Source organism: Abrus precatorius, unplaced genomic scaffold, assembly GCF_003935025.1.
Source record: "Abrus precatorius isolate BTA unplaced genomic scaffold, Abrus_2018 Scaffold5, whole genome shotgun sequence".
Taxonomy (NCBI): Eukaryota; Viridiplantae; Streptophyta; class Magnoliopsida; order Fabales; family Fabaceae; genus Abrus; species Abrus precatorius.
The window spans coordinates 7,126,084-7,139,592 of record NW_020874395.1 but is presented as its reverse complement, the minus strand read 5'-3'; the positions used below and the strand labels follow the sequence as shown (position 1 = coordinate 7,139,592).

At 28.8% G+C, this 13,509-nt stretch overlaps 1 protein-coding gene across 1 annotated transcript; it reads right to left on the bottom strand.

The window, feature by feature from the left end:
- Positions 1-4,385: 4,385 nt before the first annotated feature.
- On the bottom strand, positions 4,386-9,201 carry LOC113867031 (5-methyltetrahydropteroyltriglutamate--homocysteine methyltransferase-like). The gene is made up of 12 exons (XM_027501948.1): positions 9,102-9,201; positions 8,021-8,374; positions 7,847-7,934; positions 7,440-7,567; positions 6,960-7,351; positions 6,704-6,867; positions 6,288-6,368; positions 6,026-6,192; positions 5,840-5,945; positions 5,380-5,630; positions 5,059-5,260; positions 4,386-4,953 (listed from the first exon to the last, which is right to left on the bottom strand). The coding sequence occupies exons 2-12, from the start codon at positions 8,368-8,370 to the stop codon at positions 4,585-4,587; spliced, it is 2,298 nt and encodes a 765-aa protein (XP_027357749.1). The 5' UTR covers positions 8,371-8,374; positions 9,102-9,201; the 3' UTR covers positions 4,386-4,584.
- Positions 9,202-13,509: the final 4,308 nt, after the last annotated feature.

Genomic DNA, 13,509 nt, shown 5'->3' with positions numbered 1-13,509 from the left:
ACAGAGTAGAATACTATTATGAAAAGAGAGAACAGAGAAATAAAAGTGAGATTCAAAAGCTAAGCTTTGGAAACTTACTTGTATTCGAGTGGAATGGACGTTCGAATTTAGATCTGAGAGAGATTTGGAGTCCGAGAAGGTTTTTTCTGAGAAAAGAAAGGGAGAGAACCAGAGTGAATGAGAAGGAGAAGTTGTTTGGTGAATGACGAAATTTCTCAACGTGAAGTTAAATACCCTTTAAAACCCGTGATTTCTTGCTTAAGCAAGAAAACCAAATAATGAATTTTTCAATCTTTTCTTATATTCTTGCCTGAGCAAAAATGGGTCCTGATAGTTCTTCAATTTTCTTGTGACTTGTTTGAGCGAGGAGACAGTTGGGATGATATTATCCTTTTTCACTTAAGCGAGAATGTCCCAGAATGTCTGATTCAGAATACTCTATTTCGCTTGAACGAAAAATCCTACACTAAAATTCCTATTTTTCTAAAACAAGGGTAATAAAAATGAAGGTGTTACAAATTTATCATGAAAAATAAAAAGAGAATGTTTGAATTCAACAAAATAAAAAAAAAGGGAACAAATGACAATGACATAAAAAAGAACATGGTTAGAAAATAAATATTTAAAACTTCAAAGCATAAAAATAAATGAGAACATAAGAGAGCAAAGGTAAATTAAAGTTTATTAAAATTTTAATTTATTACACTACTTATTCATAATTTTTAAAATTTATTGATGTATTATGCATTTAAAAATTAGAATATATAGTCTACTTATTTAAAATTATATAAACAGTACAGGCTCACATACATAATATATAATATTTTTAAAAAACTTAGAATTAGACTGTACCAATGAATATGTTAAATCGAACCTAAATAGTCCACTAATTATGCATGTCTCTAAGTTTCATACATTTAGGGGAGTGTATTGGATTAGGATTTTAAAAGACTTTTTTAGTTGAAAAAAGTTATGCAAATTTTAAAATACTTTGCATGATTTTCATAAGTTTTAAGACTTTAGAGGATTTCGCAAGACTTTAAAATTAGGATTTTAATGGATTTTGCAAGATTTTAAGTCAGGATTTTAATGGATGCTGCGAGACTTTGTGAACTTAGCAGAATTTCGTGGATTTTTGACATAAAGAGTTCAAGATTTTTTTCATACATTCAAATTTCAAAAGAGTCAAAGACAAAAATAATAAAAAATAATAATATCTGAATAAATAATAATAACAACTCTCTGTAATATTATGTCCTCTTAAATAACATTTACCACATATTCATAGTTATACTATTCCTCCAAGCATTAGTGTCTTCTCGCTCTTGCTCTTGGGTTTGAATAATAAAAATTATGATCTTCATTAACCGATAATGTTGAAGATAAAGGTTTATTCATCGGTTCAATTGAAAATTCATCAAAACAACATTTTTTGTGAAGAAAGTTATATAGTGCTACACATGTTAACACAAGTTCTACTTGTGTCTTAAATAAAAATGGAGATGACTTAAAAATTGTGAACCTTAATTTAAAAATTCCAAATATTCTCTCGATCACATTTTTTAAAAATGCATGACAAAAATTGAATAATTCTTTCTCATTTTCAGGGTTATTACCATGACTTGCAAAATCTTGTAAATGATATCTTACACTTTGAAATGAAGCTAAAAATTGGCGTCAGTTAGAAAATTCACAATTTACCAAGAAATATTTACCTAATTACATATGTAATATATATAATATTAGTATAATCATAATATTATTATTATTATTATTTAAAAATAAGCACTTACCTTGAATCACTTTAAGTCCATTCCTCCTTGTTATAATATCATTTAGTAGCTTAGAATTATGAGCCAAACCCTCCCACCCATTAAGAATGTACATGAACTCCAAATCAAAATTACAAGCGGCTAATATATTTTATAATATCTTTTCATGACGAATACGATAACTGCTAACATCTTGCTACCTCATCATTGCTAGAATATGTGTCTTGTCAATAGCTCCAACACAATCCTAAAGGTCCTAGTTAACTATTTGAAGATCTACAGTTGACTGTAGAAATCATGATTTCAATTTCAGCTTTTGCCTTCCCTTTTCTGTGTTATATATCTGAGGAACAAACTTAACTAAATAGAGCAAGTCAATGGCACTGTCATCTACGTTTTCACCAAATAGGGGAATGAAATGAGAAGAGTAGTATAATATTATATATGAATAATAGTGTAGTATTATTATCAGATAAAAAAATAGAAAAGACAGGAGTACAGAAAAAAAAAGAGATAAAAGCTCACTTGAAAATTCTTGAAACACTTAAAAAGTCACTTCAAACAATTCTCCAAAATCTAATGGGTTTGGATGAAATTATTTTATGAATTTGTTATTTATAAATATCACTAAAAAGTTCTTCAAAATCTCTCTGATATAACAATCCTTTAAAATTTTTATATATTTTTTAATACCAATGAATTATTTTTAAGTTGTAAAAAGTCTCAAATGAATACCAATAGATTTGAATGAACTTTTTAAAAAATCTTAAAAATCTAGATTAAATATCACTAAATTATTTTTCAGTGACATAAAATTTTGATTAAATACCAACAAATTTTTTTACTTAAAAAAAGTCTTTTAAAATCTACGAAATCCTAAACCAATACATCTCCCTAAGTTTTCAAATATAATCAAGACGCATTTAAAACTAAACAAACTAAAATTTAAAAATAAAATAATAATATTATATTAATATAATTTTTATATTCTTAATTTTATTATTATTAATATTTAATTATTATATTAATGTATTATGTTATAATTTTTTTATTTATAATAAATAGAAATTGCTTAAATATAAATTATATTTTATTTAAAACTAAAAATTTATAAAAAATAAAAAAATTTCAATATACAATATATATATATATATATATATATATATATATAATTGGACCATATAATAAATAATATATATTTTTTAACTTGTTATGTGTTTCATTTTTATTGGTAAAATTTTTTTTAGATATGGTAACCATAAAATAATTTGAGAGTATCAAAGTTCACACCTAAATTAACTAGGTGTCTCCCGGTGAAAGTGGAGCAAAAGTGCGATAGAGTCGAATGCGTTGAATGCCCTTGTGACGTTCTTTGTAATGGAAAATAATACGGGTATGTGTCGACTATTTCTAAAACAAACCAATTTTAATAAATAAAATTTAGAAATATTAAATAAAATCTAGTCTAAATTAGGATAGTAAATAAAGTGAATCTAAATATCTGGTTTGATTAAAAATTTAGATTTTAAAACTAATTTGTTTTTGGTTACGGATCAAATATGTGTGTCTGGATTTTTGAAATATATACAACATGGTGAAACTAGTTCACTTGGTTAGGATTTTTTTCTTCACAACGGTCTGACTCGCTACATTACTTAAAGATAAATGAACAATTTCCTACTTGAACCAACTCCCTTGTTGATTTATGGGTCTTGGACTTTGATTTGCAAATCCCTCTTTTTGGTTTTCTTGCAATAAAATCTATGGCCGTTGTGCTGCCTTAGCTCTTCGCATCTCCTAAACTGCAGTTCTACATCTTGTTGCGCTGTCTGGAGGCAATGATTCTGAAAGTTAAGAGGAAAATTGATGTCTTAGTACATTTTGGAAGAGACATCTTTTTAAATATCCGCTGTCTTATAGATATATACTAGAAATGAGTGTATATAAAAAATATATTTTCTCTTATTTTTTTATAAAAATAATTATTAATAATTTGGTTTTAATTAAAAAAATAAAAGCTCATTTTCATATGTATTAATTATTAATTTTTATAATTTTATTTATTGTAAATTTATATTAATAATAAATTATTCATTACTTATATAAGAAAGTATGTTTATTTATTTAATATTTTAGTTACCAATTTAACTATTTAATACTATAAGTATTTTTTATATAATATAATAATTACTTTTTATTGATCGTAAAAAAATTAACAATTTATTTGTTATAAAAAAGACTGAAGAGAATACAAAGTTATGTATATATATATATATATATATAATGTTAACATACTGTCTCAATTTTTAATAATTCTAATAATGGAACTGAAGTTAAAATGTCTGTCGCGTAATAAAGCAAATCTGTCTATATTCCAATTTCGGAATGTAAATCTTTCCAAAAAGGATTTCTTGAATGTTTTGAACATATTCTTACTTTTGTTTTCGCTGTTGTTGTATTAGGCTTACACATTGGACATTTCTGTCAGGAAGTGCAAACAAAATGGGGCTAAAGGAACTCAATACAAAATGCTGATTAGAAAATTGTTGTTTCGTTTCCTGTGTACATGCTAGCCAACAGGGCATTAGACAACTCAGATAGGGTACAAGGGAAAAAATGTACCGATATATTGCATTTGCTCATCAATACAACAGAGGCAATGCCACAAAAATACAAAAATGCTGGGACGAATAAACTAAACACCTAAATATTCAACAGAGTTTATTGCAACAACCAAAATAGAAAATTTTCCTTTCTCCGTGAATCAAGCAGAACCATGGTGATTACCGAGACTCTACTTCGGTTACGCCATTCATTTTCCACTGGCAAGCTGGTTGCGAATGACTTTTGTGGCAGCAACCATGTTTGTGAGGGCTGGATTCACCTCTGGGTACTTGCGAGTCTTGAGCCCACAATCAGGGTTGACCCACAAAATGTTTTTCTCAAGAACTGCAAGCATCTTGTTGATCCTATCAGCAATTTCTTCAGTTGGTGGTATTCTTGGGGAGTGAATGTCATACACTCCAGGGCCAATTCCAGCACCATACTTAACTCCTTCGCGGAAAACTGACAGGAGCTTCTCATCAGAGCGAGAGTTCTCAATGGTAATCACATCAGCATCCATATCAATGATGGAGTGGATGATGTCATTGAAGTTAGAGTAGCACATGTGAGTGTGGATCTGTAAAATGTTAATAGTACAAAAATGTACAAGTTAATTATATTTGGCTGTAAATGGAGATGTGAAAAAAAGATTATAACCCATTTGATTTGTGATCTAAAGTACCTGAGTAGTATCCTGCACACCAACATTGGTGATCCTGAAGGAATGGACAGCCCAGTCCAAGTAGTGACCTTGCTCTGACTTCCTCAATGGCAACCCCTCTCTCAAAGCAGCCTCATCAATTTGGATAACAGTAATTCCAGCCTTTTCGAGATCTTCTACTTCATCCTTGATAGCCAAAGCAATCTGATAGCAAGTTTCAGACCTGTGTGTAGGTTTAACACTGTTAGAAAGTACAATATGATGAATGTTGATTGCTTTCTCTTTTTCAGCTCTTTAAATTTTATACTTCTACAACACATTACATGGATCTTAAGTTTATACCTAGGCTGGTCATTTCGAACAAAGGACCAGTTGAGAATGGTGACAGGGCCAGTAAGCATTCCTTTCATTGGGCGTTTGGTCATGCTTTGAGCAAGAGATGACCAGAAGACAGTCATTGCCTTTGGACGGCTCACATCACCATAGATGATTGGCGGCTTCACACAACGAGATCCATAAGATTGCACCCACCCATTAACGGTAAAGGCAAAGCCTGACAACTGCTCCCCAAAGTACTCAACCATATCATTCCTCTGCAATGCAAGGCATCAACCATTAGTACAAAGTGCATTTGGGAATTTGCAATATCAAAATGAGGAGCAGAATATCTTATTAGAGTATTTTGTTCTTCAAAAAGAAAGGTGAAGAAGGATCAATGAAAATAGTGTCAGTGTAATAGAACTCTCGTATTCCCTACTTCAGCAAGTCAATATTTAGTCCTTATGTGAAGATGAGAACTGACCTCAGGCTCCCCATGTACCAGGACATCAATATCAAGCTGCTCTTGGAGTTCGACAACTTTGCGGATTTCCTCTTTAATTGCATTAACATACTCTTCCTCTGAGATCCTGAAAAGAAGAAGAAGATTAGTGAATAAAAGCCAACGGTCAAGAAAAAAGCAGAGTTATGAGCTCTTGGCATATCTTACTTGCTAGCCTTGTATTCACGACGCACCCTCCTGAGTTCAACAGTCTGAGGGAAGGATCCAATAGTGGTGGTTGGGAGGATTGGAAGGTTGAGCTTCTTTTGTTGAGCATCCAATCTGGCGCTGACATTCGTGGCACGACGATGGTCAGAACCCTTCAATGCAGCAGCCTGTGATGAAAAGAAAAGATGTCGTAATGAGAATAAATTTCATAACAAATCCTGCGCAACTGAAATGAGCAATTGACCAGAAAATAAGCACTCACAGCCTTCTGAACAGCCTCATTATTCACTCTTGGAGAGGACTTTCTTGAAGCCTGAGCTGAAGCATTAGAAGAGAAGAAGGCCTGAAAATGATAACATAAAAAAAGTGATTCAGTGAATAATGTAGTGAAACAAACAGGAATAAAACAATATATGACTATGCATATATTGCCTGCCACTAATATCTCGCTAACAAAATAATTGGCTAAATTTATGATACTTGTTATTAATATTATGGGAATATTATACTTTCTCTAAAATTTAAACTACTGCTTATCTTCCCCCATATTTTATTGTGAGTATCTGTATTTTCTCCATCCAGTATGACACAACTTTGTGATTAAATAATAAATATCGTCTATTTATTTAACAACTCATTTTGTCCTATGTAGGATAAAATAAAAGGAATGGTGTTCACCTGGTCCTTTTGACCAGACAATGCCTCGGCCAATGCATTAACTTCAACAATTTTTTGAGCAGCAAAAGCCAGCCATGATTTTATCTCACTATCCAACTTGGTCTCATTAACAAGATCAACAGCAGTGTGAAGAAGCGAGCAGGAGGTGGACACAACAAGTTTATCTGCAATAGTTTAGTAAATGGATATATCAAGTGACTATATTAACAGCAGAAGTCTCGCAAATTTTTTCATGAAATGCATATTTGACAAATACCTTTGCCCACGATGCCCTCGAGATTATTTAATGTATCAAGAGAAGCAGCAAGGTTATTAGCCCAAATGTTCCTTCCATCAACCACTCCAGCAAACAAGTATTTTCCACTGGGAAATCCACCCTTGATCAGATCAAGAGTCTTAGTTCCACGAACTAAATCAAATCCAAATGCTGTGACACCATTAAGAGCTGTGAGGGTCTGATATGCCTCAGCAGGAATGTCAGCAAAGTAGGTCTCAATAAGAACATTTAAGCCAGATAAAGCAGATTCAAGTTCGGAGTATGCTGCAGAAAATGCTTGCAACTTTTGAGGCTCAAGGTCTAGGACAAGGGTTGGTTCATCAAATTGAATCCAAGAAGCACCAGCTGCCTTAAGATCAGCCACAACTTCCCTGAGTTTATAGTTATAAGCAAGTTAGAGAAATAACATGATTACAATCATAAAAGAGCAAATAATTTGTACGCAATCTAAAGTCTTACTTATAGACAGCAAGGATTTTTGGGAGGAGAGAAAAAAGACAAAAGGATTTATCAACACCCTTGGCGGGTTTGGAGAGCATCAAGTATGATACTGGGCCAATGAGGACTGGAACTGTATCTACTCCAAGCTGTAAAAGAAATTAAATATTCAATGACAACGTAGATATAGATAATAACCACTAAAAAAATCACAATGACCCCACAGATAACAACAAACATCATCGGAATTGAGAACAATTCCTGATGAATAAGATATACACGAGAAAGAAAAAGAATACAACACACAATTTATTTATAACAATGCTGCTCACAGTCACAGCTTAACTTAACTAAGCTTGCAGTAATTAACGTAAGTTTGCAAGTAATAAGCAGATAACATAAAATCATGAATGGCTGTAAATGCATACCGCCTTGGCCTCCTTGTACTCATTCACTGCCTTATGGGAAGCGTAAGTGAAATTCATATCAGGTCCGAGTTCAGGGACAATAAAGTGGCTGGATCAATGCACATATCAAAAGTTTAGTGATCAGAATATTACAATCACAGAATCATTTAAGAAAAGCAAGTAACAACCACTTACTAGTTGGTGTCAAACCACTTGGTCATCTCCATTGCGGGCACAGAGGCATTACCTCTGGCCATGGAGAAGTAGGTATCAAATCCTATCTCCCCGCCGGCCCATCCATATCTGGGTGGAACAGCGCCAAGCATGGAGGTAGCGTCGAGCATCTGATCATAGTATGAGAAAGTGTTGCTGGGGATGTACTTGATCCTAACATCAGCCATCTGCTTCCAGATGGATGCCCTGAGATCAGCAGCCACCTTCTGCAAATCCTCAGCACTGCTCTTCCCATCCCAGAATGACTCCAAAGCAAACTTGAGCTCTCTCTTGGGGCCCATGCGTGGATATCCAACAATATGAGATGCCATTGCTCTGCCACATCAGATCAAATTACAAACAAAACTCAGCTACCTGTGTATGAAAACAATTGCTATTCCTATACCAAGGATTCCACATCTTGCATTCCCATACATAACAATGACTACGAGTGCTTTTGGAAACACGATGAAACATGGATCAAGATTCGTGACCATATTACGTGAATCCAAACACACCAAGTGTATATTTAGTTGAGATTTTTTAAGAGAAATAATCGTTTATTTTTCATTTTCAATAAGCTAACAAAAATAACCAGTTATTCATCCCAAATAAAACAAACCAAACATGCAATAAATTCATCCAAGGTTTTCAACTGCAATCCACATATGTGGCAGCAATATTGTGGTTTTAAAATTCTCGCAAGTCTGCGTCAGCAACATTTATCCACAATTCAAGTAACCGCAATTTCATTAACGGCAATCGCAATTCCAAACCTTGAATTGGTTAACAAACTCACGTCATTAACCAATAATTCACTTACTTATCATTAACAGGTGTAAGATTTCAAATGCGAGGAGTAATAATAAATAAATAAAAATTCACCATGCAGGATCTACATCTCATGAGAAATTGATTGCAATTACAAAACGTTTCATGAAATAGCATTGAATCAACATATTTTGTTGACGCAAAAATTGAGATCTGAACAACGAAAACAAAAATGAAAAAGCAGAACGAGTAGAAAAGGGAAAAGTTATTACACGGAAGCGTTGAGATTTACCGAGAAGAAGAAAAAGAAGAAGAAAGAATAGAAGTGTAGTTAGAGAAAACGAGAGAGAAGTGAGGTATCTAAGGAAGTGAGAATGGTGAACTTAAAAAGAGGAGAGGGGAAGTTAGATGAATGAAGGAGAGTGACAGAAGGAGAGAATGAGAGAGACCAGTTCCTTGTTTGGTTTATCTTTGTGCGATGAATTGAAGCAGAGGGAAGGCGCGAACTAAATGGAGTGCTCTTCGGAGTATTTATAGCAAACTCTGGGGTCCAACAACTCCCCCTCTAGATCTCTGACTCGAAGACATCCATAAATCACCATCCCCTCTTTTTTCATTTATTTCCCTTTCTTCCCTTCTGCACGCTATTACCAATATTTTATTTTTTATTTTTACCAGGAGATAAATCATAAATGTGTGTGTATATATATATATATATATATATTAGAATTTATGAACAGTATTTTTATTATAAATTATTATTTTTCATAAATTTTAATAAATAAATAATTTTAAATATTATAATCTTGAATAATTTTTTTTTATTTTTTTCTATATATTAGATGTATAGGCTATATGCTTTAAAGATTAATAAAATTAAAATAACGAATAATTTTTGTTATGAAATTTTTTTATAAAAATTTTATTTTTAGTTCTTTATCTTATCTATTTGATATATATTACCCAACACTTTCAATATTTAAGAATAAATTATAACTAATTGGATTTGAATTAAGTAAATTTATTTATAAATGAATTTTTAAAGTATATTTTTTATAATGTACCCATTAACACTTTTTTTTTTTATTGAAAACTCTAAGTATAGTATTGATCTCAATTAAATATTTTTATTGAAAATGATGAATTTTTTAAAAAGTAATATATTAAATGTTACTTTTTAATTATATATATATATATATATATATATATATATATTCTTTTGAGTGAAATTTTTATTACTTAATTTTATATTTTTATTGTTTAATAAATATTTTAAAATCATCTTCCAAAATCTTTTTGTCTTAAAAAAAATTAAAAGTTATTTTATTTTGGGGTTAAAGCATCATAACTTGAGCTTTAAATATAACTTAGTATGATTTATCAAACAGAAGCAATGATTTAAGACTGATACTTACCAATGACGAAACAATAAATTTATTAAAAAAAAAGATAGACATTCTGATGATATCTTGATATTTACTCTGAACACCAATATCTCAACCAAAATATCAAATAATTAACAACTATTAACAATGTTTTATGTATGAACTTCAAACGTTGAGATTTTGGCATTCAAAATAAAAAAGATTGAGCATCGTATCAACTCCCTAATTTCCAAAAGTAATCTTATTACCTTCTCTATAAGCATAATGATGATAATTGAACACACTGTCTCACTGATAATCAATTAATAAATTTATTTTCTCATATAAAAATACCACCTTTAGTTCCAATCAAAATCAAACATACACAATTGAACAGCACATATTTTAATATAAAATTTATAATCAAAACTAATTTAAACATTTATTTAAAGTATATTTAATAGTGTAAAAATTATTTTTTTTTTAACTTTCGTGCCTTATTTTTCGGGCCACCTTTGCATATAATTTTAAAAAAATTTAATATTAAATTTTCGTTTTTATATTTTAGAAAGGTATTTTGGCATAATTTTCTACATAAATTTATGATGATGAAATTAGAGATTGCCGTGAAAGAGCAGTGTTAAAATAAATAAATAACTGTTCTAAAATAAAACATGTTATTACAAGGAGGTGGAAGTCAGAAACATGACACGTGCACGTGGGAAATTTTAAACGCTTTAACCATACCAATCTTTGTAATACTAAACCATATCATGCTTAAATTACTTAAAACAAATATAATTTTTAGAAAAATAATAATTCAAAAAACTTAAATATTCTCTTTAAAAACAAACAATTATTTTTCTTTATTATAATTAGCCATCCAAAACCGTGCTTTTAGTTTGCGTCAAATGAAGGACACTAACGAGAGTGTGTGAAGTAGTACAATGAAGAAAGATTTTTAAAATATAATTTACCATATAAAATTAAAGATAATAATTAATAAATTAATAAATATAATTTTTTATTAAAATATAACTTAACTATATTAAAAATTTTCAATAATTTATCTTAAACTCACTGACCATATAAATATTATCATATGAATGTTGTACTCTTGAGTTTGAATTTTAATTAATACAGTGATATTAAATATTTAAAAAAAAATTATCGTCCATAATAATTTTATTCACTTTAAAAGATTAATTTCAATGAAAAATACGATATAGACTAAAAAATATTAAATATATATATATAAAAGATAAAAATAAATAAAAATATTTAAATGCGATATATTTTTTATATTTAAATAATATAATTGAGTTATTAATATGAGTTTTATTAATTTCAGCCGTAAAAGTTAAAAATAAGCAACTAATAATAATAAAATTTTATTAAAAAATATTTATTATATTTTTATAATTTTAATATAATAAATATATATTTTTTTATAAATTTTTTTTATTTATAGATGCTTAAACTCAATTTAAAAATTGAAATTAACAAAATTTTTAATATATTTATAAATATTTTTTATCAGGATTTATTATTAAAACTTGATTGAAATTTATCGTAGTATAAAAAAATTACACTGTGATTCAATGAAGTATTATCACGTCAATAACAACTGCTGATTTTTATAATAACTAATTAAAAATTATATTTATTCCTTATTTAATTAATTGTTAATATTTAAATTTTAATAAAAAATTAAAATTTTATTATTATTATTTTATATTCCTTTGTTCATATAATTTAAAAATGATGAAGTTTATCTAATGATAAAATTATGCTAAAAATATTTAGTGGTTGGTGAATGGTGATGGGAGTTGGTCACGAATTGACGATGGGTCACCCCTCTCATCCGCCTCAGAGTTTCCCTTGCACGATATGTTCATAATTCTATGTTGCAATTTCCACTTTTATTAAATTTTTATTTATTATAAAAAAGACTCAATTATATGTGAAATGCCTTCACTACCCTTTGCAACGTGCTAAAGTCGCGCCTATGCTATTGTAGGGTTTCGACAGGGATAGGTTGGTAAATTTAGAAAACGACGTGATAAATATTCTATTTTTATGCATATATATACCATACTAATTTAAGATTATTAATTAAGTTAAAATATTTTTATATAAGTTAATCTATGTATTTGAAGATATATTTTATTTATCTAAGTGAAGAGTGAAATAAAAAATAAAGTATACTCAAATGATATTATTTAAGGAATTGAAATGATGCAAATAAAAAACAAACTGCACGAATATAGTAAATGTTAAATGGTGAATTATTTTTAAAAAAGCTTTATGGTTTATTTCAAAGAAATATAAAGTTGTTAGTTGAGAATCATATTATCGCACAGTTATTTCTAAACTCTGTCGAATCTAGTTCTATAAGAATTTTCAACAAGATGAACTATTAAAATACATATTTCAATTAATGTGTGGTATTTGGACGAAAGAAACTCATCAATAGTTTTCACATTATTGAAATTTGATTTTATTATTAATTAAATTTTTTTTTGTCATTATATAAGTATTATTAAATTAAATTAACATTTCTAAAAATAAAATATATAATATAAATATTTTAAATTTATAAATTTTAAAAAATAAAATATTATAATTATTAGTAATAAATATTATATTATATTACATAAAATTCAAAATGAATTATAACAAATAAAAAATAAATTAAATTAAAAAAATAAATACATAATATAAAAAACTACTTGACAAAATAAAAAGATATTTTTTTAAAAATGTCCTCCTTCAAAAAAGTATTATTTGAGTAAACCGTAATCTGATTGGCATTAGTAACGTTTCTCAAGAAATAAAAATGTTGGCATGTTGATATTATATTTTGACATGTGATTAATGTAAATTTCTTTAAAATTTTAATTATTTAAAAAATAATACAAATATATTTTATAATATGTTAGATTTAGGGAGGTGTATTAGCTTAGGATTTTAAAAGAATTTTTTAGTTAAATAAAGTCCTGCAGATTTTAAAAGATTTTGCAGGATTTTCATGACTTTTAAGACTTTGTAAGATTCTGTAAGACTTTAAAATTAGGATTTTAATAAATTTTGCAAGACTTTTAAGTCAGGTTTTAATAGATTCTGTGGAACTTTATGGACTTTGCAAAATTTTGAAAAGACTTTGCAGGATTTTGCAAGACTTTAAAATTAGGATTTTAATAGATTTTGTAAGACTTTTAAGTCAGAATTTTTATGAATTCTGTGGGACTTTGTGGACTTTGCAAAATTTTGTGGATTTTTGACGTAGAGTTCAAGATTTTTTTTCATATATTCAAATTTAAAAGAGTTAAATAT